Source organism: Argopecten irradians, chromosome 5 (genome assembly GCF_041381155.1).
Source record: "Argopecten irradians isolate NY chromosome 5, Ai_NY, whole genome shotgun sequence".
NCBI classification, from domain to species: Eukaryota; Metazoa; Mollusca; class Bivalvia; order Pectinida; family Pectinidae; genus Argopecten; species Argopecten irradians.
In genome coordinates, this window is record NC_091138.1 from 20,605,727 (window position 1) to 20,629,116 (window position 23,390).

At 35.7% G+C, this 23,390-nt stretch overlaps 2 protein-coding genes across 2 annotated transcripts in view; one reads left to right on the forward strand and one right to left on the reverse strand.

Annotated features, from left to right (window-relative positions):
- Positions 1-264: 264 nt before the first annotated feature.
- Positions 265-20,760, reverse strand: LOC138323174 (exocyst complex component 7-like). Its single transcript, XM_069267582.1, has 22 exons — positions 20,603-20,760; positions 18,533-18,698; positions 18,229-18,313; positions 17,875-17,983; positions 17,522-17,639; positions 16,852-17,023; positions 16,334-16,409; positions 15,909-15,967; positions 15,208-15,263; positions 9,766-9,872; positions 9,298-9,402; positions 8,880-8,999; positions 5,051-5,110; positions 4,779-4,817; positions 4,331-4,390; positions 4,013-4,079; positions 3,670-3,738; positions 3,437-3,557; positions 3,001-3,096; positions 2,452-2,533; positions 2,297-2,338; positions 265-1,050 (listed from the first exon to the last, which is right to left on the reverse strand). The coding sequence occupies exons 1-22, from the start codon at positions 20,651-20,653 to the stop codon at positions 814-816; spliced, it is 2,097 nt and encodes a 698-aa protein (XP_069123683.1). The 5' UTR covers positions 20,654-20,760; the 3' UTR covers positions 265-813.
- Positions 20,761-20,922: 162 nt separating this feature from the next.
- Positions 20,923-23,390, forward strand: part of LOC138323175 (WW domain-binding protein 11-like) — a 30,006-nt gene continuing 27,538 nt past the window's right edge. The window contains exon 1 of the mRNA XM_069267583.1: positions 20,923-21,182. Within this exon, the coding sequence (XP_069123684.1) occupies positions 21,119-21,182 (64 nt within the window). The 5' untranslated portion in view covers positions 20,923-21,118. The remainder of the gene's footprint in view (positions 21,183-23,390) is intronic.

Here is a 23,390-nt window from a genome sequence, read left to right on the forward strand (position 1 = left end):
TTATCGACACGACGTAATGATCGAAAGTGTCTCCTCGTGCTATTCCTATAACATTGTTGGAGTAATTACAACCTGAGCTTCATTCCCCAAGACTACTCGCTAAACTGTCAAGTACTACGGTAACTACTAACTATTACAGAAGATTAAATTCTATCCATTTATCGTTGGGATTATCTGGATTCCTGTCTTGAACAGTGAATAAGATCAGTGCTGCATTTTACTGTATAAATTTATTTATTAAATATATTTGATAAAACACAATCACTGTATTCATGATTTTATTGAAGCTTAAAATTACACAACACTTATTGCACAATTCCCATACAAAGGTAACATGTTAGGTAAAATGTGAATTGCAACAATGACTACTAGCAACGTTCATACCTACAGTCACAGTAACAATACATTTATATATGCAACAAACAATTTAACCAAGTAATAGTTTCGTTGAAAATTTGTTGATCAAGCTGCATTTTACTGTATGAATTTTTAATACCTGGGGTATATTTGACACAACACAATCACTGTATTCAAGCTGAAGCCCAAATCTGTACAGCAATGGAACAGTTATTGCTTCTGTGAACTCAGAAATGTGAGGTGCATTTACAGAATCTTAAATAGCACTGAAACAAACGATTACCGGTACGTGAATACACAAGGTTTCTTCTTTCTAATGTTCATCAGTTTGTAGACACGATTCATCCAAATATCAAAGGCAAATTATAACTTGGACTTTTATAGTATTGATGGTAATGGTATGACACACACTCACATCCTCTAATGGAATGTATTACTTCTCATATCATTGTATACCTAGGCAGATGTGTCGAAAAATTTCCCTATTATAGCCTCAACATCCGGAATGGTGTACTTGATGTATTTCTCCCTGTTCTTGGTGAAGTTCAGTTTCTCATACTTCTGTAAGAACACTGTATATGATGGCACTATGTAGTCTCTGTTCTCTTTCTTCAGCATTTCTCTCAACTCCTGGTCAGGTATGGCGTAACCTTTCTGTATTCTCAGAATCTCATCCAGCTCTTTGTTGAACCCCTGTTAAATAATAGAAGAAATCTATTAGGCATTTAAAATATGGAAAAAATTTGTCTAGTTAAGACATTCAGACATTCTACCTGACTACCACTGAACCTCCGCCTCTGTATGGGTATTTGCCAGGTATTCTCTGGAAACCTGATATTTCCTTCAATGACATTGTACAAGTTACTCTGGTAACTGGGTAGTAATAGGAGGTTAACGGGACATGAACCTTAAATAGTTTGTTCTGTAGGCTTAGATATAGTTTTCAGATGTTTATTGAATATTTTATTACAATGATTGGTTATCTAAAACCACAGGAAAACGTGGGGAATACCTACCCCAAAAATGATAAATTGACCGTCATATTCTATTTTTGGAACACAAAATGAAAGCTGGTCGAGAGCGAGGTTATAATGAACAACAAACTTGCTGACACAACAAGGAATAGTAGTTTTCCACATTTTAAGATTATTTTCATATTTACGATGGTTGACATATGAAGTATAAGCCATATTTGTTATTTCGTTATAAAACAATTTGTATTTAGCATAAAAATGATAAGTCAAAAGTCAAACAAGACTTTTCATTCGACGGGGCACCGCGAAGGGAGGTTCTTGATTATTACACATATGTACATCACAAAAGTATAAAGTAGGAAGTTGCTCCCGTCTCTTGCATTTCAGTGATCCATTTATATTTACCTACTTTCCCAATCACACGTTACTGACTCTTGTCGGACTCCGTTTTCTATCGGAATTTATTTGTGTTCGCTTTACCCTCGTTTCTGACCCAATTTTTTTGTTTACATTCATTTAATTTGTGCAGTGCATTGTCGGAGGTCAAAGTTCAACACTACTATTTTATCACACTCGGTCTACAAAATTCGACCGGGCTGGTTCAAAATACAGAAAGATGGAATTTCCATTATAATCATTTTATTTGACACATTTGCACAATAACTGATATACATGTATATTACTTAGTATGGTATCTGACACGTCTTAAATAAGTATATTACTCAAATTTACATGGTTTATTTAGGTTCATGTCCCTTTAAAGCAAAACCGACTGACTAAAGAATCTACTTGGTAAAGTGTTTATGTTAAGATCTCAGTACATAATTCTGAAATCTCTATTTAAATGTGTATTTTAAGATCACTGACTCTTCTGCACAGGTGGATGTTGAATGACATGTCCTAGATTTTGTAACATAAGCAAATACTGAAAAGAGAAAGCTATGAACAGGAATTGCAATACTCACTGTAAACTTATCTTTGATGTTCTGTTTCTCTTTATCCTTTAACTGAAATAGAAAATTACCAGATTCATACAGACATTAATGCAATGGTCAATTAATGTCCAGTAATTACATGTTGATGATGTAATTATGATCATGGCCACATAAACATGACATACCTTAGCTGTTTCCAAGGATTGTGTTCTCTGCATTGACATCGGCTCATTGACCTCCAGTATATAATGCATCACCCGACTCCAACTGTAAATAAACAACATCAGAATACTGAATGAACAATCCAACTCCATATCAGGATAATATCATATCTATTTTCTATATTAATACATAGAACAGAGTTATCTGCCCATACTAATAGGAATTGATTGTGATATGTGTTTGTGAGTGTAACGTCATAATTTTCAAAGAAAGCATTAGTTAGCTCACAAAATAATGATGTCACAATGTTTACCTACTCGCAAGATAGATTACTCCATAATATGCAAAGATGGAATTATAGGATATGCTTGATCTATATAATACTGATGATGATAGGTGTATCTTACAATCACACACATACACAGTTGAGGGTGAACGTGTTTCATTTGCACAAACTAAACTCCTCCAACATGAACATAACATCAGCTTTATTCTAATCTTCAGTGAGATAACAATCTTTCATATTTAATTCATGATGTAATATGTTCATGTCGAACCTGCTCAATACCTACCTCTGAGAATAGTGTTTCTTTTCTTCATGTATCTTATCCTCGTAATACTGCCCCACCTCTTTATTCCACGTGTGGATGAGTTCAAGTAAACCAGATCTAGAAATAATCAAAATGTACATGTAATTAAAACAGGAAGGTATGTAAGTAAGTGTATTGTTAGTTGATTACTATGAGCTTTCATATTATCTGATATTAACTCAGCCATTTTGTATATGCAATCTACAACTTAGGCTGCAAATTATCTTAATCAATGACAAAAAGACATACACAGACAAGTACAATACATCAGTTACCTACCCTTGCAGTCTCTTGAATTCTAATATGAAGCAATTTCCAAAGAATTTCTGGATTTCAATCAGAGTCACTTAATTTTGTTAAATGAAATAAATAATACCTGAGGATGCTTGGCCAATAGTAAGTATAAATCATTGTGTACCTTTGTATAGACTTGAGAATGTAGTTGTAGTTGTTCAACATAAACACTGGCCTCAATGTCGGATCACTGTATGTCTCAGCCTTGTTACTTAGATTCAGACCTAATGCAGACAGTACCTTGGCTGCAATAGAGATGGTATAAAAGCATTTTTAATCTAATATTAAATCAATCTAGATAAAATATTTATTTATTTTCTTCCTGTGAATTGAAACATAAACAGGACTGGTACTTACTGCAGTACTCGGCCAGCTTTAGTTTACTCTTCTTGGCATCAACAGCTTCTGATGGAGCAGCCTTCTCTCCTGGAATGATTTAAAACAATAGATTTCATACCTGCATACACTACATATTTTTATGAAACTGGATTATTTTGTTAGAACAACTGTTTCCAGTTACAGAAGTCCACAGTCAAGAATTTTTTATGGCGTGACCATTTTTTTCATCCTTAAGTTTACTTGTCATGACTAAAAAACATTAAAAATAACCTTAAACAAAACCATACTTGTGTAGATCAAATGCAGCATTATGAGATGGTAAAACATCACATGCTGCCTTAGTGTAACAGGATGTACTCACCGTGCATCAACAGCATGGCCCCAGCCGTATCAGAATAGTCTAACAGAGGCTCCAGGAATATAATGGTCTGAAAGGTGAAGTGAAATATTATAGTCAGTATCAGAATAGTCTAACAGAGGCTCCAGGAATATAATGGTCTGAAAGGTGAAGTGAAATATTATAGTCAGTATCAGAATAGTCTAACAGAGGCTCGAGGAATATAATGGTCTGAAAGGTATATACAAATGTATATCATAATATCAAAACTGGAATCAGTAACTGGCAGTTGAAAGGTAGAGTTTAGTTATAATTATACTTTCGCTGTATTATAAAACTTACATGATTTGTTAGCTCATGGACTGTTCCATCCCTAGGCATGGAGGCTTTGTCTGGGTCGTTCTAATGGAAAAGTAAACATTTAGCTCTCACGAAATTGTATTGGAACATCAGCATTTAAAATAGATTTAGATTAAACTACAGCAAACTTGATTACAAAGAAGAATAAGAACAGAAGAACATCTTTCTACTTGAAATTTCAAGTCATATGCAAGAGAATTTATAAAGGTTACTTTCATTCTTTGATTTTATGTGATATTTTTTCTAAAACAGCTAGAAACCAAATATCTGTACGTCATCTTGCCTCATACATTATTAGAAGATTGAAAGTGTATTTAACTTTTTCAGAAAGCACAATCATGTTTAGTTGCAGTTTCATTGAACTAAGGTGATGAAAACATTTGCTGCAATTGTATATGGTAACAAAGAATAATCAATGTTCTGCACTCACCTTTATACTCTCAACAAACTCCTCTAGAGCCTTGGCACCCTACAATCAAACATTTTATTTTTAACCATATTGCAAAACACTTCGTACCTTTCACTATCAAATTCACATATATATTACGTAAATTAAAATTCATTTCATATTCATATTAAGATTTATAAAATTCACGACGACTATATGCTCCATCAATTGTTTAAAATTTCTAATATTCATTACAATTCTATCTTTATCTGCATTTACTACGGCCGAGATGGAATAGGATTGTATATACTTACTGTGCTCCCTAGTGTAGACAACAGGGAGATCAATTTGGCCCGTGTCGGAGTGGTACAGCCCTACAAACAGAAGACATACATTGACAGGTAAACAAGGACATAGTCATTCAGATCCCCCGCCAATAGAGATATCAAAGCTGAAGTAAGTTTGATTGTGGAGACTAATGTGTATGAAACAAGAGGCCCAGAGGGCCTGTATCACTCACCTGGTTTGTAATGCCAAGTAATGTTCTGAATACAGGTTCATTGTTTCTTTTCTGAAGGAATTTTAATATTAACCTCTAAATCCCATAATATTAACCTCTAAATCCCCTATTGGGCCCCACCCCTCCTGCCCCCAAGGGGTCAGAGCCAAAATTTATACAAGTTCTGTTCTCCTACCCCCAGGGATGTTTATGGCCAAATTTGGTTACAATCCATGCAGAACTCTAGGACAAATACCGATTTATAGGATTGACCTCTATTTCCCCTATTGGGCCCCACCCCTCCAGCCCCCGAGGGACCAGAGCCAAAATTTATACAAACTCAGTTCTTATTCTCCCAAGGATATTTCTGGCCAAATTTGGTTACATTCCATGCAGAACTTTATGACTAGTAGCGATTTAAAGGATTTACCTCTATTTCCCCTATTGGGCCCCACCCCTCCAGCCCCCGAGGGGCCAGAGCCAAAATTTATACAAGTTCTGTTCCCCTTCCCCCAAGGATGTTTGTGGCCAAATTTGGTTACAATCCATGTAGAACTCTATGACTAGTAGCGATTTAAAGGATTTACCTCTATTTCCCTTATTGGGCCCCACCCCTCTTGCCCCAGGGGGTCAGAGCAAAAATTTATACAAGTTCTGTTCCCCTTCCTCCAAGGATGATTGTAGCCAAATTTGGTTACATTCCATTCAGAACTCTATGACTAGTAGCGATTTGAAGGATTTATCTCTATTTCCCCTATTGGACCCCGCCCCTCTTGCCCCTGGGGGATCAGAGCCAAAATTTATACAAGTTCTGTTCCCATTCCCCCAAGGATGTTTGTGGCTAATTTTGGTTACAATTCATGCAGAACTCTAGGACAAGTAGCGTTTTAAAGGATTTACCTCTATTTCCCCTATTGGGCCCCGCCCCCGGGGGACCAGAGCCAAAATTTATACAATTTCTGTTCCCCTTCCCCCAAGGATGTTTGTGGCCAAATTTGGTTACATTCCATTCAGAACTCTATGACTAGTAGCGATTTAAAGGATTTATCTCTATTTCCCCTATTGGGCCCCGCCCCTCTTGCCCCTGGGGGATCAGAGCCAAAATTTATACAAGTTCTGTTCCCCTTCCCCCAAGGATGTTTGTGGCTAATTTTGGTTACAATCCATGCAGAACTCTAGGACAAGTAGCGTTTTAAAGGATTTACCTCTATTTCCCCTATTGGGCCCCGCCCCCGGGGGACCAGAGCCAAAATTTATACAATTTCTGTTCCCCTTCCCCCAAGGATGTTTGTGGCCAAATTTGGTTACATTCCATTCAGAACTCTATGACAAGTAGCGTTTTAAAGGATTTATCTCTATTTCCCCTATTGGGCCCCGCCCCTCTTGCCCCTGGGGGATCAGAGCCAAAATTTATACAAGTTCTGTTCCCCTTCCCCCAAGAATGTTTGTGGCTAATTTTGGTTACAATCCATGCAGAACTCTAGGACAAGTAGCGTTTTAAAGCATTTACCTCTATTTCCCCTATTGGGCCCCGCCCCTCCTGCCCCCGGGGGACCAGAGCCAAAATTTATACAAGTTCTGTTCCCCTTCCCCCAAGGATGTTTGTAGCCAAATTTGGTTACATTCCATTCAGAACTCTATGACAAGTAGCGTTTTAAAGGATTTATCTCTATTTCCCCTATTGGGCCCCGCCCCTCTTGCCCCTGGGGGATCAGAATCAAAATTTATACAAGTTCTGTTCCCCTTCCCCCAAGAATGTTTGTGGCTAATTTTGGTTACAATCCATGCAGAACTCTAGGACAAGTAGCGTTTTAAAGCATTTACCTCTATTTCCCCTATTGGGCCCCGCCCCTCCTCCCCCGGGGGGGGGGGGGGGGGTCAGAGCCAAAATTTATACAAGTTCTGTTACCCCTCCCCCAAGGATAGCGATTTAAAGGAAATGTTGACGACGGACGGGACGGACGCGCGATAGCATCGCCGCGCCATGGTGAGCTAAAAAAAAAAGGAAAAAGGAAGTTGAGCTAAAGAAAAGAAAAATGGAGTATAATTCAAGTAGAGCGGGGCTGCAATTGTTGAATCAGGTATACAGCCTTGACATTTGTATTAGACTATATACACAAAGATGGGTGGAGTTTTGCAAAGTAACATTTACCATTTACCATGATATTTTCAGCAATGTTTCCATGGTAACGGAAAAAGTGCAAAAAATGAAAACCTAAAAATAGCAAAAGGTACTACTAGACCATAAGAACAATGTGTCTATGAAGTTTCATGGAAATATCTCTGCTGGTTTTAGAGTTGTGCTCCGGAAACGATTCTTACACAAAAATCTGCCATTTTCAGCAATGTTTCCATGGTTACAGAAAAAAGTGCAAAAAGTGAAAACCTTAAAATAGCAAAAGGCACTACTAGACCATAAGACTAATGTGCCTATGGAGTTCCGTGCATATATCTCAACCAGTTTTCCAGTTATGCTGCAGAAATGAACATGGTACAAAAATATGATATTTTCAGCAATGTTTCCATGGTTACGGAAAAAGTGCAAAAAATGAAATCCTAAAAATAGCAAAAGGTACTACTAGACCATAAGAACAATGTGTCTATGAAGTTTCATGGAAATATCTCTGCTGGTTTTAGAGTTGTGCTCCGGAAACAATTCTTACACAAAAATCTGCCATTTTCAGCAATGTTTCCATGGTTACAGAAAAAAGTACAAAAAGTGAAAACATTAAAATAGCAAAAGGCACTACTAGACCATAAGACCAATGTGTCTATGAAGTTTCGTGGAAATATCTCTTCTGGTTTTAGAGTTATGCTCCGGAAACGAACCTGGTACAAAGTATGATATTTTCAGCAATGTTTCCATGGTTACAGAAGTGCAAAAAATGAAATCCTAAAAATAGCAAAAGGTACTACTAGACCATAAGAACAATGTGTCTATGAAGTTTCATGGAAATATCTCTGCTGGTTTTAGAGTTGTGCTCCGGAAACAATTCTTACACAAAAATCTGCCATTTTCAGCAATGTTTCCATGGTTACAGAAAAAAGTACAAAAAGTGAAAACATTAAAATAGCAAAAGGCACTACTAGACCATAAGACCAATGTGTCTATGAAGTTTCGTGGAAATATCTCTTCTGGTTTTAGAGTTATGCTCCGGAAACGAACCTGGTACAAAGTATGATATTTTCAGCAATGTTTCCATGGTTACGGAAAAAATGCAAAAAATGAAAACCTAAAAATAGCAAAAGGCACTACTAGACCATATGACCAATGTGTGTATGAAGTTTTGTGGAAATATCTCTACTGGTTTTAGAGTTATGCTCCGGAAACAATTCGTACGGACGGACAGACGGACGGACAGACGGACGGACGGACGGAACCCATTTGTATATCCCCCGCCAACTTCGTTGGGCGGGGGATAATTAATGTAGTTAGTACAACAAAAGGAAGAAAGTTGAAAATATGTTGTTGGCAAATAAACTAGATCCTTTTCATTCTGTACACAATTGTTTTCCTCAAAAAGATTACATACATTTATTTAAAACTTTTTCTGTATACCTTTAATCAATAAATTAACCATAAAGACAAACAGTAATATATATGTATGAGACTAAAGAGTCCTTATTCTTGATGCAGCTTTTACCTCCAATGTGAAGTCAAACTCTGGTCTGATGGTACGTAGGTGTTTCACAACAGGAAATATCGTAAGCACAGCCATGAACTCATGTTTAGCAATATTCTTTTTAGCGTTACTCGCCAACAACTGGAAGAAAAGATGGATTTCAAGTCAACAAGTGAAGTGTGAAATCATCAAACTGAAGTGAATCTAAACACTCTTTATTAATGATTATAGTTTGAGGACCTTTAAATAATCTACTTTTTCACCATAATAAACATTCAGCAATCTTAGCAAGATTTACAAAATACTGCTCTGCCATTTAGTTTTGAATAGATTTGATATTTACTAAATCAACTACGACAAATGAATTAAAAGTATATTTTCTAAAGATACAACACAAAGCCGATAAAAGATGCATGTTGTATATTTAAAATATACAAACCTCTCCTTCACTGACCACAGTGTCAATGGCCTGCTGTACAACACCATCAAACACTGTACGATGATGTTTCTCTGGTACTATACCAGACATCAGCTGGTTCTCACTCTACAACAAAGACACATCATTAAAGATGAAAAGAAAAACATAATGGATCATTGAGACAACACACAGAGTAGACAGAGTAATATAGTCAGTTCTTGATTTGTGGTCATAGTTTTGAGACACCATACAAAGTACATACAATGTAATATAGTCAGTTCTTGATTTGTGGTCATAATTTGAGACACCACACAAAGTACATACAATGTAATATAGTCAGTTCTTGCTTTGTGGTCATAGCTTTGAGACACCACACAAAGTACATACAATGTAATATAGTCAGTTCTTGATCTGTGGTCATAGTTTTGAGACACCATACAAAATAGACAACCAGTAATATAGTCAGTTCTAGATTTTTAAAATATATACCTGCATAAGTTTGAGTAGAGCAGTCAGCTCGGTGATGTAGATATCTATCTCTACGTCCAGACTCTCCTCTTTGATCACATCTGTATACGAACCTTGGCGGCGATGACCTGTGAATCATTACAATAAAAGTTCTTAAACTTGTGCTTGTTAGGAAGACATCTTCAGTCAAATACAGTTATAGGAATTTATCGATTTCTGTGTAAAGGAATCAACAAAGCATTACCTGTAAAAGTCTAACCAATGTCTACAAAAACATTACCTGTACAAGTCTAACCACTGTCTACAAAAACATTACCTGTACAAGTCTAACCACAGTCTACAAAAACATTACCTGTACAAGTCTAACCACAGTCTACAAAAACATTACCTGTACAAGTCTAACCACTGTCTACAAAAACATTACCTGTAAAAGTTTAGCCACTGTCTACAAAAACATTACCAGTAAAAGTCTAACCACTGTCTACAAAAACATTACCTGTTAAAGTTTAGCCACTGTCTACAAAAACATTACCTGTGAAAGTCTAACCACAGTCTACAAAAACTTTACCTGTACAAGTCTAACCACTGTCTACAAAAACATTACCTGTACAAGTCTAACCACTGTCTACAAAACCTTTACTTGTACAAGTCTAACCACTGTCTACAAAAACATTACCTGTACAAGTCTAACCACTGTCTACAAAAACTTTACCTGTAAAAGTCTAACCACTGTCTACAAAAACTTTACCTGTAAAAGTCTAACCAATGTCTACAAAAACATTACCTGTTAAAGTCTAACCACTGTCTACAAAAACATTACCTGTACAAGTCTAACCACTGTCTACAAAAACATTACCTGTACAAGTCTAACCACTGTCTACAAAAACATTACCTGTAAAAGTCTAACCACTGTCTACAAAAACATTACCTGTTAAAGTTTAGCCACTGTCTACAAAAACATTACCTGTGAAAGTCTAACCACAGTCTACAAAAACTTTACCTGTACAAGTCTAACCACTGTCTACAAAAACATTACCTGTACAAGTCTAACCACTGTCTACAAAACCTTTACTTGTACAAGTCTAACCACTGTCTACAAAAACATTACCTGTACAAGTCTAACCACTGTCTACAAAAACTTTACCTGTAAAAGTCTAACCACTGTCTACAAAAACTTTACCTGTAAAAGTCTAACCAATGTCTACAAAAACATTACCTGTTAAAGTTTAGCCACTGTCTACAAAAACATTACCTGTGAAAGTCTAACCACTGTCTACAAAAACATTACCTGTACAAGTCTAACCACTGTCTACAAAAACATTACCTGTACAAGTCTAACCACTGTCTACAAAAACATTACCTGTACAAATCCAGCCACTGTCTACAAAAACATTACCTGTACAAATCCAGCCACTGTCTACAAAAACATTACCTGTACAAATCCAGCCACTGTCTACAAAAACATTACCTGTACAAATCCAGCCACTGTCTACAAAAACATTACCTGTACAAGTCTAACCACTGTCTATAAAAACATTACCTGTACAAGTCTAACCACAGTTTACAAAAACATTACCTGTACAAGTCTAACCACTGTCTACAAAAACATTACCTGTACAAATCCAGCCACTGTCTACAAAAACATTACCTGTACAAATCCAGCCACTGTCTACAAAAACATTACCTGTACAAATCCAGCCACTGTCTACAAAAACATTACCTGTACAAATCCAGCCACTGTCTACAAAAACATTACCTGTACAAATCCAGCCACTGTCTACAAACACATTACCTGTACAAATCCAGCCACTGTCTACAAAAACATTACCTGTACAAGTCTAACCACTGTCTATAAAAACATTACCTGTACAAGTCTAACCACAGTTTACAAAAACATTACCTGTACAAGTCTAACCACTGTCTACAAAAACATTACCTGTAAAAGTCTAACCACTGTCTACAAAAACATTACCTGTAAAAGTCTAACCACTGTCTACAAAAACATTACCTGTGAAAGTCTAACCACTGTCTACAAAAACATTACCTGTACAAGTCTAACCACTGTCTACAAAAACATTACCTGTACAAGTCTAACCACTGTCTACAAAAACATTACCTGTACAAATCCAGCCACTGTCTACAAAAACATTACCTGTACAAATCCAGCCACTGTCTACAAAAACATTACCTGTACAAGTCTAACCACTGTCTACAAAAACATTACCTGTACAAGTCTAACCACTGTCTACAAAAACATTACCTGTACAAGTCTAACCACTGTCTACAAAAACATTACCTGTACAAGTCTAACCACTGTCTACAAAAACATTACCTGTACAAATCCAGCCACTGTCTACAAAAACATTACCTGTACAAGTCTAACCACGGTCTACAAAAACATTACCTGTACAAGTCTAACCACTGTCTACAAAAACATTACCTGTACAAGTCTAACCACTGTCTACAAAAACATTACCTGTACAAGTCTAACCACTGTCTACAAAAACATTACCTGTACAAGTCTAACCACTGTCTACAAAAACATTACCTGTAAAAGTCTAACCACTGTCTACAAAAACATTACCTGTAAAAGTCTAACCACTGTCTACAAAAACATTACCTGAAAGTCTAACCACTGTCTACAAAAACATTACCTGTAAAGTCTAACCACTGTCTACAAAAACATTACCTGTAAAGTCTAACCACTGTCTACAAAAACTTTACCTGTACAAGTCTAACCACTGTCTACAAAAACATTACCTGTAAAAGTCTAACCACTGTCTACAAAACCTTTACTTGTACAAGTCTAACCACTGTCTACAAAAACATTACCTGTACAAGTCTAACCACTGTCTACAAAAACTTTACCTGTAAAAGTCTAACCACTGTCTACAAAAACTTTACCTGTAAAAGTCTAACCAATGTCTACAAAAACATTACCTGTTAAAGCTACGTACAAGTCTAACCACTGTCTACAAAAACATTACCTGTACAAGTCTAACCACTGTCTACAAAAACATTACCTGTAAAAGTCTAACCACTGTCTACAAAAACATTACCTGTAAAAGTCTAACCACTGTCTACAAAAACATTACCTGTTAAAGTTTAGCCACTGTCTACAAAAACATTACCTGTGAAAGTCTAACCACAGTCTACAAAAACTTTACCTGTACAAGTCTAACCACTGTCTACAAAAACATTACCTGTACAAGTCTAACCACTGTCTACAAAACTTTACTGTACAAGTCTAACCACTGTCTACAAAAACATTACCTGTACAAGTCTAACCACTGTCTACAAAACTTACCTGTAAAGTCTAACCACTGTCTACAAAAACATTACCTGTACATTTGTACAAGTCTAACCACTGTCTACAAAAACTTTACCTGTAAAGTCTAACCACTGTCTACAAAAACATTACCTGTAAAGTCTACCACTGTCTACAAAAACATTACCTGTAAAGTCTAACCACTGTCTACAAAAACATTACCTGTACAAGTCTAACCACTGTCTACAAAAACATTACCTGTAAAAGTCTAACCACTGTCTACAAAAACATTACCTGTACAAGTCTAACCACTGTCTACAAAAACATTACCTGTAAAAGTCTAACCACTGTCTACAAAAACATTACCTGTAAAAGTCTAACCACTGTCTACAAAAACATTACCTGTACAAGTCTAACCACTGTCTACAAAAACATTACCTGTACAAATCCAGCCACTGTCTACAAAAACATTACCTGTACAAGTCTAACCACTGTCTACAAAAACATTACCTGTACAAGTCTAACCACTGTCTACAAAAACATTACCTGTACAAATCCAGCCACTGTCTACAAAAACATTACCTGTACAAATCCAGCCACTGTCTACAAAAACATTACCTGTACAAATCCAGCCACTGTCTACAAAAACATTACCTGTACAAATCCAGCCACTGTCTACAAAAACATTACCTGTACAAATCCAGCCACTGTCTACAAAAACATTACCTGTACAAGTCTAACCACTGTCTATAAAAACATTACCTGTACAAGTCTAACCACAGTTTACAAAAACATTACCTGTACAAATCCAGCCACTGTCTACAAAAACATTACCTGTACAAGTCTAACCACTGTCTATAAAAACATTACCTGTACAAGTCTAACCACTGTCTACAAAAACATTACCTGTACAAGTCTAACCACTGTCTACAAAAACATTACCTGTACAAGTCTAACCACTGTCTACAAAAACATTACCTGTAAAAGTCTAACCACTGTCTACAAAAACATTACCTGTGAAAGTCTAACCACTGTCTACAAAAACATTACCTGTACAAGTCTAACCACTGTCTACAAAAACATTACCTGTACAAGTCTAACCACTGTCTACAAAAACATTACCTGTACAAGTCTAACCACTGTCTACAAAAACATTACCTGTAAAAGTCTAACCACTGTCTACAAAAACATTACCTGTGAAAGTCTAACCACTGTCTACAAAAACATTACCTGTAAAGTCTAACCACTGTCTACAAAAACATTACCTGTACAAGTCTAACCACTGTCTACAAAAACATTACCTGTACAAGTCTAACCACTGTCTACAAAAACATTACCCTGTACAAGTCTAACCACTGTCTACAAAAACATTACCTGTAAAGTCTAACCACTGTCTACAAAAACATTACCTGTACAAGTCTAACCACTGTCTACAAAAACATTACCTGTACAAGTCTAACCACTGTCTATAAAAACATTACCTGTACAAGTCTAACCACAGTTTACAAAAACATTACCTGTACAAGCCACCACTGTCTACAAAAACATTACCTGTAAGTCTAACCACTGTCATAAAAACATTACCTGTACAAGTCTAACCACAGTTTACAAAAACATTACCTGTACAAGTCTAACCACTGTCTACAAAAACATTACCTGTAAAAGTCTAACCACTGTCTACAAAAACATTACCTGTAAAAGTCTAACCACTGTCTACAAAAACATTACCTGTGAAAGTCTAACCACTGTCTACAAAAACATTACCTGTACAAGTCTAACCACTGTCTACAAAAACATTACCTGTACAAGTCTAACCACTGTCTACAAAAACATTACCTGTAAAAGTCTAACCACTGTCTACAAAAACATTACCTGTACAAATCCAGCCACTGTCTACAAAAACATTACCTGTACAAGTCTAACCACTGTCTATAAAAACATTACCTGTACAAGTCTAACCACAGTTTACAAAAACATTACCTGTACAAGTCTAACCACTGTCTACAAAAACATTACCTGTAAAAGTCTAACCACTGTCTACAAAAACATTACCTGTAAAAGTCTAACCACTGTCTACAAAAACATTACCTGTAAATCATAATAACAACAACACCATAACAAGATGTTGGCAGTCATGTTCTAATGACTGTCTACTGTAAAGTTACATATCAGTAGTACCTATGTAAACATACTACCTGGATCAAATGGTGACTGTATCAGGGCTGTAGCTGCCTTCTTCCTAAAGGAATGTCTGCAAAACAAACAAAAAGTTTCATCCTGTCTTAAATTCTTCCCTCACGAAAACAAAAATAAAGTTTGCTCTGTTTAGAATTAGCCTTTTCAAATGCCAAATTGTACATGTACATTTTATATTATATTTAAAATGTAGACTATCTAAGATTCAATGACAAATCAACAAAAACTGTATTTCATTATCTTATTATGTATAATTATTAGGGTTGTCGAATTAGTTGGAATTTGTTAAGGGGTTCTTGGAAAATCTTCTAATAGAGTAACGGGTTAATCAGTAAATTTAACACAGAAATAAAAAGCAGCAATTTATGAAGCTGTTATACATAAGAAAAGTAACAATTTTAAGTATTTGCGCTACAGTTTTAGTGAATTAAACCAAAACCATCTCGCTAAATTATGAACATTGTTCAATCCCAATATTTACAGTTCAATCCCAATATTTACAAATATATGTCTTAGTATATTTATCACATAATCCACCTGATATCAAGTGATTTCGCCTGAGTAATATTTTTGCGTATGTCACTATTGTTATATGACCTGGAGCGATTTTCATTGGCTGGAAAGTCATTGTCACTTGTGACGTCAGACAGAAACAATAAATTATACAATTACGATGACTAACATACAGATAAAAACTTACGCAATTTTTCTCATGCTCTTTCTCACAGGCGTATCTTTAGTTGGTCTAAATTTGGTAGCCTAAGAATGCAAAAAGGAAGAATCAATGATCAAAGCAGCTGTATAAGTGTTTTAAGAAATATTCATGCCAAATTTTGTATTTCCCCTATAATATAACATTGAATTTAGTTTTCATTTCATATATGCATGACCATTGAGTCCAATAAAGCATAATTTTGAATTTAGCAAATTAAAATGATTATAAATTGATTTTAAAGTGACAAATATCTTTCCTTTTTAGTAATTGCTTATTGAGTTTCAAGAGTTCAAAGTGTACCAACATAATGTTATTTAATAATATAGATATTCATATATCCTGATCATTAAGTAATATTTCAGTGTACAATTAAATAAAATTGAAATATGAATAACATTATAACCACATACTGCAGCTGGTGAGTGTTGTCCAGGGAACAGGGCATTTACACTGCTACCACTGGACGACTTCATGTGTTCCTTCAGACTGTAAGATAACAAACATTAAACAGGAATTATACAATATTATCTGTTCTACAGTTTATGGCGCATATACTTTTCCTTGTTTCCTTGTAATAGTCGTCATATTCAACTAAATGCAACGCATCAATGACTAAGAAAGAATTTTGCCATAGTTTGTATCTCTTTCTTGCTACAGCTCTCATACGTAATGTTTTTTATTCATGTGGAGTTTATTTTTTCATCTTTGTCTAAGAATAAGCACCTTGACGTGAGTGTCAGAGTCTATACAAACTCTGTTTAGCATCCTCCAAGGATGTTTGTGGCCAAGTTTGGTTACAATCCATGTAAAACTCTATGACTAGAGTAGTGATTTTAAGGAAATGTTGACGGGCCAGGTGAGCTAATAAAACCTATCCATGTGTGGTAACTTTATGATTAACTAACAAACAGATTACAAATAATCTCACCATTGGAGAGATTTCACCAACATGGATGATCTCATCGTAGTGTAATCCTTAAGGAAGTCTATGGTGGGACCGTTCGTGACGAGCCAGCGAGCTATCTGTCCTAACTCAGTGATTATCTTCTCTGGCAGGTGCTCTATCTCTGATGGTGGATCAGCCTCCCCTGGCTGTAGGTCTGACAATGTGATCAAAACCATATCCAAAATGTTACCAGAATATAATGATTTATAGTGGAACAAGGCATATCTGAAATACTGCAACTTCGTTGATTTAATATTATTCAAACAATTTTGTTTATCAGATCACAAATATTACTTAGTTCAGGGTTCTCACTAAGTTTTTTAATAGATGGTTGAAAATTAATAATAGGTGGTTGGGGGCCGCTGGCTCTTATGATGGCCAATACTTATTTCTGACAAAAAAAGCCGGTTGTAATTAAACAAGGAAATAGAAGGCTGTTTTTGCTGGCAACCGGTTTTTAACGATAACTCTGCTTAGTTCCTCCAAAACGCTCATAGGGCCATACTTTTTGTAGTTGGAGGTCACCTGGATGTCCTGACTAAACTTTGAATACAAACAGCGGACATATAAACTGTGATTTTATTGAAGGATAAGAGAATGATGAGAATTATATAATACAGCTACGCCACAATAACATCAGAACTCGTTATACCTTCATACTGACTGATGTGGTTGAGAATAGTGATAGCTGGAACAGGTCGGCCGTGACGCCCCAGTAAAGTTCGGAACTCTACCTGTAAGGCATCCTTTCCTTCATCAAAAACACGAATCTGAAAGGACATCATGGCACAGCTGGTTACAAACATTCATTCAGATATCATATTATTTCATTGAAGTCATCTAAAATCAAACCTTTACCAGGTACATATTAGGTGCCTACATGGACTTGTGGACTTTTATTTCTGTAGGGCTTTAATAATTTTTTTGAAGGGTACCATATTGTCTTCTATAGGATTATGTTTCTGTATATCTATAGCATTATTTTCTCTAAGAATAGAGACTTACAACATCAACAAGCTCTAGACTGGTGGGGTTGTGCTTCTGGAAGTAGTTGTGTGCCTGAAGAAGTCTGTCCATCTGTGATAGGTAACTTTGGAGACCACATGAGTGCGGCCTGAAACCAATAGCAAACTTTAAAATGTCTTTTTCCTATATTATCAATTTTTGCTTCTGTGACATTATCTTCCATAAATTTTAGCATTTAGTAATATTTTCTCTATATATCAAAACAGTCATCTTTTTAATAACCCACAAGAAAGTACTGCTAATGAATACAAATACTCATGAAGAGAATCAGATCTATCAAATATCTATCAAACTGAAAATGATTTATATGAAATTAAAACAATATAGGCTTACCCTTCTTTGATTTGAACCTCAACTTCTCTGCTCACATGGTAGTACCCAAGAACATTTTCCAATGTCATTGTTGTTCTTTCAATATCTTTGTATCTGATTAAGGATTTTAACAAGCTTTTGATCAAACAAATTAAAAGCTGATATATTATACACCACCTGACTTTTTAGTAAAATGCTGATTTCCATCATTTATCAAGAAATTAACTTACAATATATACAGATTTTGTAAAAGGCTTCTGTAAATATAGTATTTAATGCATGCATTGTTCCTAAGAAACATAAGGTGGTACTTGGAAAAGGATGCTTTCTTGTCTCCTCCTTAACATTTCTGTTTCGTTGTACACTGGTTCTACAGTACTCTCTAACTTCTTTAGTCGGTTTTGGAAACTCTCCAGGATTGTCAACATATTCTGAGTGTTACTATTACTTTTGTTCATGGCTTCATTAAGTGTCTGAAGGTTGTGTCTTTCCTGCAATGAACAAGAGGCCAATGGCCTCGTAGCACGATGGTCCAGTTAATTAATGTTCAATGATTGGTTTTGACTAATATTCTTGATTATCACTCATATACACTGTTTAAACTAATAATTAATTAGGGCAATTCAAATGACCACTGGTATTTAATTGTTATCAATGTTGGTATTATTAAAACAATCATAAAATTCTTTCAAGACAGATGTCATTCATCAAATGTTAAGTTATATATAGATCAACAGTTTTATAAAAATATTGATTTGTGCAGAAAAGTTTTTTTTTCTGAGCAGGATTTTTAGTGTGAGCGTATGCAGAAGCAGCATCTTCTATTGTTGGGACCAATTCAAATAACATCAACTTAACTTTAATATTTGAAAATTTAATAAAATTCAAAATTTAACAAAACTTTTTATTCAAATTTATCAGAATATTGTTATATGATAAAAAATAATTGGGGAATTTTTTTCCTGTATGATTGCTTATCGATATCACACATGTACAACTATGTATAATCAAAGTGTTAAGTTGACTAGACTTTTAAAAGATACCTGCTGGAGGAGGGCTTAATTCATTATAGGTGACCAAAAAAATCAAAGATGTTTGGCTGTCCTGGTTATAAGATTTAAACTGAATTTGCTTTAATACGTTGAAATTTATTACTTATCTTTTATCTCATTTTCTTCAACATAACATAAATTTCACAATTAAGATAACAATGCACAAGTTGTATTGGCTGGGTCTCGGCACAATGGAATGTGTACTACGGGTCAACAAATTGACATTGGCAGCTACAGTCGAGCCTTTCCCAGGGCCTTGATAACAAAATACATTAATTAACTCTCAACCATTGTTTTTCCCTTTAACAGTAAATGGTATATGTAACACATTTACACACACATATAGGCCTATAAACAACATCTAGATGAAACTAGGGCAATTGACTTGTGACACTGTCCAGGAAATATAGAATATCCAACACAGGTAATTATGATGTCATGACACTTTGAGTAACATATTTAAGAATAGAAAAATAATGAATATTTCTTAATTGCCTTAATCTTTTCTTAAACTATATTTCTTTTGTATGAAGTGGTACCGTCGGCCATATAATTTCCCATAATGCATTGTGTTTCTCATTTAAATATTACTATAGACAAAGAAGGAATAAAATATATTTTAATTCCTCAAAAATACAGTTTATGTCTGTTTGTCGCCAAGTTTTATCAGTTCCGTCCTTATCTATAACTACATGTCTGTGCCAAATTTCATTGCTGTTAATGGTGTATAACTTGAGATATCCTGTTCACAAGGTGATTTTCAAAACTAGGGGGTATGCTATAAGCTACGATGGAGCTACGCTCCATCGTGCTAAAAATGAATGATCGCAGTGGGGCTATTACACTATCAAAGTAAGCAAACATCATATTGCAACCTGATATAGAAGTGCTGCACTCCTCCCCCTAAAATATTATGTCATACAAGTAAATAGACATTGGTAAACATCTAACAGTTGCAGAAGTGAATATGTTTCTGTCATTCATAGCAACTTAAAACATTTTACGTCCACATACTGAGGCTGATGATCTCAAACTTAAATAGCCAAAGCTTAGTTCCAGTACAGCAGTCAAAACAGAGATTGAGAAACCAGAATGTCACTTGCAGAATTTCAACATTTCATTTGTGGTATAATTATGGTAAGGCCAATGGAGATCAAGCGTCCGAGTGAGAGCGAGTGGGGGGGAGAGGGACGCTTTTGGAAACTGAAGACCGATTTAGAGATTGAACAAGCAACACCACTTAGCTCTGTATAGCCAAGTATATCAACAGACCAACAGCTAACTGGTAAGGAAATACCATACATTTTTTCCTATTTTAAAAAGGATTTATATCAAAATTATACCTTTTCCAGTTTGTTGTCAATTTCAGACCTCAGGAGAGTCGTCTCCGCCATAATGGCGCCGATATAAATGACTAAATTCGGACCAAATTATTTTTTGTCTGCAGATCCCACCACCAGACAGCCAGACCCAACTCTGTCAAAAACACTTCCGGATACACCGTTGTCGTAAAATACGAAAATGGCGTTTGAAAATGTTACTTATCACCTTTGATTATCTTACTAATTTTCCCATAAAGAATTCCTATTCTGTATGTAATTTAATAATTAGATTATTTAATAATTTCAAACAAATGTTGCAAAAAATACCGCTTTACGATGTCACGTGACAATGTAAGGGAAAACATGGCCGATGCGTCTTGGTGCCTGTTTTCACATTCGAAGAGACAAAACCAGTTGACAACGTGGAAAACCAGTCATTGCAGATATTTTTGAAGAAACGCAAATATCAGTGCTGATAAATCCAAATAGGTTTATTGCTTCGTTTATTTTTTAGACTGAAGGAAGATAGCAGTCATCATGGGTCGGCGATCGATCAACACCACGAAAAGTGGAAAATACATGAATCCCACAGATCAAGCTCGTAAGTGCCTTACCTACCAAAACATCACATTAAAAAATCTAATATCATTGGTACAGTATATCAGTCAAAGAAAGGCATGGTCATGTTAGCAGTGTTAAGATTTAAGAAAATTGGCCTGGAAATTTAGATCCGTAGGAAAATGTATTATCTCCCCTTGGTTCACAATCTAGCAGTTTTCTTTAGATCATTTCATACATGCCATACCTCCCGGCGTGAGACAAAACCTCCCGTATTTTAAAGCCTTTATTGTCTCCCGGCAGGAGAGTCTAAATTCCCGATTTCTATAAACCCCTCCGTTTTATTTTCGTTGCCACATTTGTGTACATGCTAGGTTAATTTTAGCACGAGAGTAACAACTCCCTGACCCCCTGACCCCCTGACCAACACCCAAGTGGCCCTAATTAGCAGCCTTGGGCTATTTCCACCTTGGCTTGTGGTGTCACTTTCACTCACGTCTGTGTATTACGTAAACTGAAGTCAAGCAGCCGATCGGCCGCCTAGAAAACAATCAGCTGGCCTTTCAATAAATTTTATGACTACAGCTAGTGAGCATTACAACAAAACAAATACTGCTTACAACTGTGAATGATTTACTTACGTTTTTTAATGTTAAATAGGCCTATCTGTATTTGATGGATGTCACAAACTTTGCAATCGTAATGGCCGCCATTTTGGGTAATTGTGATAGATGATCCGGATTTTATAGAATTTCCGGATTTCCTAATAACCACGTTTTTAAAAATGGAAAAAGTATTATTTTCTTAGAATTTCTGTGTGAATTTATTTTTAGAAAAAAATATATTAATAATAAAAAATTATCAGTAGTAACTGAATCTAAATAAATAAAATTAAAAAGAAATTTACTTTTTTTCTCTCTCAGATTAAATTACATTTTGAATATTACTGTAACGATTCTGTTTTTTTTTAATTTAGTGCTTGTAAATTTAGAACTTAATCTAAGTTAATTATCCGTTATTGTGAAAGATTATTAAAAAGCCAAGTCTAATATTTCGAACAATAAAACTGCTCCAGAACTGGGTGTATATAGGGATGTGACTACTTTTGCAAAACCACACATTCCTTTATTTCAGTTAAATTCAATATGAATTCAGAATTTCATCATAAAAAAGCAGATATTTAATTTATTCATATATGTCGCGCGTATACCTCCCTCTTTTGAGACCAAAATCCCTCTAAATGGTTATCAATCTCCCTCTCCACCCCTAGAAAAATATGGCATGTATGTCATTTGACCCGAAGGGTCAGGATGACCAATATTGGCAAGCGACCAGTTCTCGCCGAGTACCAATTCTCGCCATCGCTTTTGTATGATCTCAGACGAATTCTGAGACAATTTTTGTGGAAATCAGCTTGGAATGGCTTCTATCAGAAGAAGGCTTTATTGACTAAATTGATGCGATGGCGAGAACTGGTACTTGGCGAGAACTGGTCGCCTGCCAGTTGTCACCATGTGTAATCCGTCGTCGTTGCTGTGCGTAACCCTTTCACATTTTGAACTTCTTAAATTCTACCAGTTCGATTTGGATGAACCTTGCCTGAAATGATCCTGACATGATCCCAACCAAGTGTTGTTATTTTTCTTTTCGATCCGAAATGTTCTACCAATGTGATTTGGCTAATTTGACCATTAAGTCCCTTGGGCCTCTTGTTTTACATAGTGACAGTCGCCTTCTAGCTTCACGCTAGGGATTTCCCTTTAGGTCAGTTGGTAGTGCGACGGACCAGCAAATCAGGGGTCGCTGGTTTGAGCTCGACTGGCAGCACACTACTCTCGCTCTGTTACAAAAACAAGTGGATTTTTATCTACTAGCATTCTTAGCATTACATAAACAAAAAATTATAATAAAGCTCCGTAGGATATTTGTGATGTTAAGAAAACAATTAGTTAGGTTTGTGCTGTGTTCACCGGTCCTTCTTCTGTCAATTATCTTGTTATATTTTGGCTAGCTGTCTTAAAGCATGTGCTGAAACTTTAACCTTGGCATTATATGTTATCATTCCACCAAAAGGTTATCAAAACCTGGTGACTGACTTAAAAAAAGCTTGTATAATAAGCTCTAGCTCTCTTAAATGTATGTAACCATGGAAATCAATACTAGTCGCAACTCACAAGCTAGAGAGAAGTTCTTTTTAGCTTGATTGGTTGAGCATCATCTAGTAATCCAAAGGTCCTGTGTGTGATCCCAG